The sequence below is a fragment of the Melanaphis sacchari genome, unplaced genomic scaffold (genome assembly GCF_002803265.2).
Source record: "Melanaphis sacchari strain LSU unplaced genomic scaffold, SCAv2.0 Contig1116_pilon_pilon, whole genome shotgun sequence".
In the NCBI taxonomy this organism is placed as follows: domain Eukaryota; kingdom Metazoa; phylum Arthropoda; class Insecta; order Hemiptera; family Aphididae; genus Melanaphis; species Melanaphis sacchari.
The window spans coordinates 1,740-5,533 of record NW_020270428.1 but is presented as its reverse complement, the minus strand read 5'-3'; the positions used below and the strand labels follow the sequence as shown (position 1 = coordinate 5,533).

General features: G+C 31.3%; 1 protein-coding gene and 1 long non-coding RNA gene across 2 annotated transcripts; one reads left to right on the top strand and one right to left on the bottom strand.

Moving 5' to 3' along the window:
* Positions 1 to 9: 9 nt before the first annotated feature.
* On the bottom strand, positions 10 to 1,754 carry LOC112603783 (the record flags this gene model as incomplete). The annotated part of the gene is made up of 4 exons (XM_025352524.1): positions 1,608 to 1,754; positions 1,337 to 1,517; positions 524 to 735; positions 10 to 459 (listed from the first exon to the last, which is right to left on the bottom strand). Coding segments are annotated over exons 3-4 (627 nt in total), but the record flags the coding sequence as incomplete, so codon positions are not given.
* A 718-nt stretch (positions 1,755 to 2,472) lies between these two features.
* LOC112603782 lies at positions 2,473 to 3,517 on the top strand. Its single transcript, XR_003115184.1, has 4 exons — positions 2,473 to 2,661; positions 2,759 to 2,853; positions 3,200 to 3,368; positions 3,429 to 3,517. It is a non-coding gene; the product is annotated as an uncharacterized LOC112603782 (long non-coding RNA).
* Positions 3,518 to 3,794: the final 277 nt, after the last annotated feature.

Genomic DNA, 3,794 nt, shown 5'->3' with positions numbered 1-3,794 from the left:
CTCACAGTAACTAGGTTGCATAATTTCATTTCTGACATCATTAAAAATCCTACAATACACCTGCCCGTGAACAGTAAACACTTTTGGTCCCCGACCTGGCAAACGTCTTGGGTTAAGGTCAGTAGAAAACATAACAAATGCCAAAGTGTTGTTGTATCGTCGGATTTCTTTTCTTAAGTGTCTGGCTACCTGTGAATCATCTATTAATAAACAAATTAATAATTCTGGGGGTTGACCCAACACACGGTCTTCTGTAATGGCTATTTGACCATTGATACAACACGTTGAAAAATGAGTCTTTCCAACCCTCTCACAGAGGAAATGACGGCTACGACAGTGCACACAGATGGCGCCCAATAGTCCCATGTTGTGCCGTTCTGGAAGTTGGTGTTGAACACTGGCCAGACGGTCTCTCACAGGCACACGTACTCCCGGAACACTCAGGGGGGTTAGCATGAACTGTAGTTTTTACAAAATTAAAAAATTGTCATCTATTTTTATTTAATGAGAAGTATTCACTGACTTCATTGTCAACATCTGGTGGTAGGACGTCGAATAAATCCATGAATTCAAAAACTGTTGTAGCGTCAGCTAGCAGCATATCTACAACCTCAATGTTCTCTTGGGCTTGTGCCAATGGTTTTTCATCTATGTCCACCACAACATCATCAATTTGGACTTCAACAATTTCCACATTCATTTCTTGTTCGCCATCTGGTGCTGATTTTATACTACCTATAAAATAATATGAGGTCAGTTATAATGTGTCTATATAAAATCATTGAAATTTGAATTAAAGACTTTTACACGTAACAAATATAATAACAAATTAATGAATTAATGCCATATTTTCTTAACAACATCATACCATGATGGAACAGAAATGAAGTATGATACCACTATTGTATAACAAATAATGCTAATGAGAACAATAAAAGTATTCATACATGCAATAGAGTTACAGAAAACGAGTCTGGTATATACATTCTATATATATATATATATATGTGTTACATACAAAGTCCGGAATTGTACATTTCGCAATTTGTACAGTGATTTTTGTACACATTGCGAAGTGTACAAAGTAACTAGATTGTGCAGCAACATAGTACACTATGTCAAAGTAGTACTACTTGTCAAATCAAATCAAAGAATAAACAAAATTACAATTACAATAATTAATAAATTGCTGAAGTGCTGGGTGTGCTATGTATGTATGTGTGTGCGTGTTTGTATAAGCATAGGTAGCAGTCATCACAATATAGTAGGATATTTGACTTGTTATGTGTTATATTATTTATTATTTATGTTGTTAAAAAATTAAAAAATCACTCACTAAAGATAGCACTGCTGTATTAACCAAATGGCGACGACGTGAAGTGCCTACTCTATAGTCTTCACCAAGGACAGAATGCCTTGAACATAGAGTGGAGGTGGGATTTAACCGTTCAACATCCACACCATTGTTCTCAGCGAACAACATCCACAGATGCCCAAAGTCATAATTCGCTGGAAACCTAACACAAACAACATATATTATTATAGTACGTATTGCTGGAACAATAGTCCAGTAACACTGTTTCATATGTGTATGAAAATATAATTACCTGTGCAAAGAAACACCTTCGACGTTCCCACAAATAATTCATCTTCTGATCATAATAATGGGCTTAAATAACGTAAGTTTGAAATGAAATAATTGAACATGAACATATTTATGTGGTTGTTATTGGTTTTGGTATAAATAAAAAATATATTTTATGTTGAACACATCCTACGTACAATAGAATATATTAATAATATATTAATATTTATTAATATTATTATTAAAAAATAAGATGAAAGAAATACATGTATATTATATTATAATATAGTATATATTTCACTTTAATTTAATGTATAACTATTATTATCAATATTATCATTATTTATTGTTATCGGTATGTTATCAGTTTTGATAATTCATAAACCTGGGAATTCCAAAGTTATGAGTTATTTTTAGAAATTGTTGTGTTTGAATAGTAATAAAAACATTATAAAATTTTTGTTAAAAAAAAAAAAAAACATTGTTGAAACTCGTAAGAACGAATTACGAAAAATATACGCGATGGAAAAACATTATAAAAAAAGTCAGTGTAACGAAAACTAGCCGGTGACTGGAGCAACTCTAGCGGCAATTTTCAATCAGTGGTCATAAAACTAATTGCCATTTGCCACGTTTTTTTAAACACATGCCGTACGCCTATTGTGTAAACATCACGGCGGCAACACGCGGTTTTGAGAACTCGTGGTTAACGGCACGTTTCTGGGCGGGCGGGTTTCGGGGGTCACAGCCAGTTTTCGTTGCGCGGACTTTATTTTTTATAGTTAAAGTTAACGTATAATAATTGGTAAAAAAAAAAAAAAATTAGAAATTGTCATAGAATGCCGACTTTAACGCGTATACTCGTTGGACTGTATTGGACTGTAATAAATATAAAATATAACCTTGTAAGCACGTTTTCCACTCTCCCTACACGGCAAACATAGTACAATACCAGTATTGTTAGTATTGTTACCGCTATGGCTAAATACTTAGGTATGTCCATGAACTAAGATATCTTAGTTTTAGTCACTATACAACCTGAACCATCATAAATACCGTGGCACTCAACGTGTTAAGTAATGTGTTTAATTACTGTATTGTGTAAATAATGTGTATGTAGTATTTACGATTATTGGGATTATTGGAATTTTGTTTGTTATGTATTGTTTTCAGTTTTCATGTTTCAAAATGACTAATGAATAATGATACTTACCTAATCTAATCTTCCCGATAAACTTATAAACTAACTCAATGCTAATATTCTAAAAGTATGTATAGCTATATTAATGTATTATTTATTATTATGTATACAGTATACTTACCTCTTATAATATACCTTGACTAGGTATATTATTACTTACCATTCTGCGTTATTGAGTATTGTAAAGTATTTTGGTAGGTAGGTACTGATGTTTTTTTTTTTATATGATTTATAAAATACTTTTTTATAATTAACTAATATTTAAATACTTACATAATTTGAGATGTGAAAAAAATATTGATAATTATATGTTTTTGTTTAGATCATAAACTTTTTAAATTTATTTTTGTTTTTGATGTGTACATTGTCATTAATTATTTTATTTATTTGATTGAACCGGATAAATGTTCTAGTTTCTAACAAGGCAGCTGACGACTTCTTCAGGTAACTTATGTTCAAGATGTGCCATTACTATTAAAGTTAATGTTTCCATAATGTTTTCACCACCATTTAATGTATCCCCATGGATTTTGTCAAATTCAGCCATCATTTTTTTGGCAGCTGTCATCAATATTTGAGATGGTATAATTAAATTTCCTTTTGAAATAAATGTCCAATTTGTATTGTCTTTATTGTTTTCAGAGGAACTTATTTGACCGAGATATGGGTACTTTGTCAAAAATCTTTTTGCCACATACCCAGTTACATATTCTAACATGTCCAAGTCAATTGCAGTTAACAAAGAGGTATTATTACACTGAAAACATGTTTTTCACACAAAATTGAGCTAAAATATATTTTAAAATTATTTTTTTTAAAGTCATAATTCGCTGGAAACCTAACACAAACAACATATATTATTATAGTACGTATTGCTGGAACAATAGTCCAGTAACACTGTTTCATATGTGTATGAAAATATAATTACCTGAGCAAAGAAACACCTTCGACGTTCCCACAAATAATTCATCTTCTGATCATAATAATGGGCTTAAATAACGCAAGTTT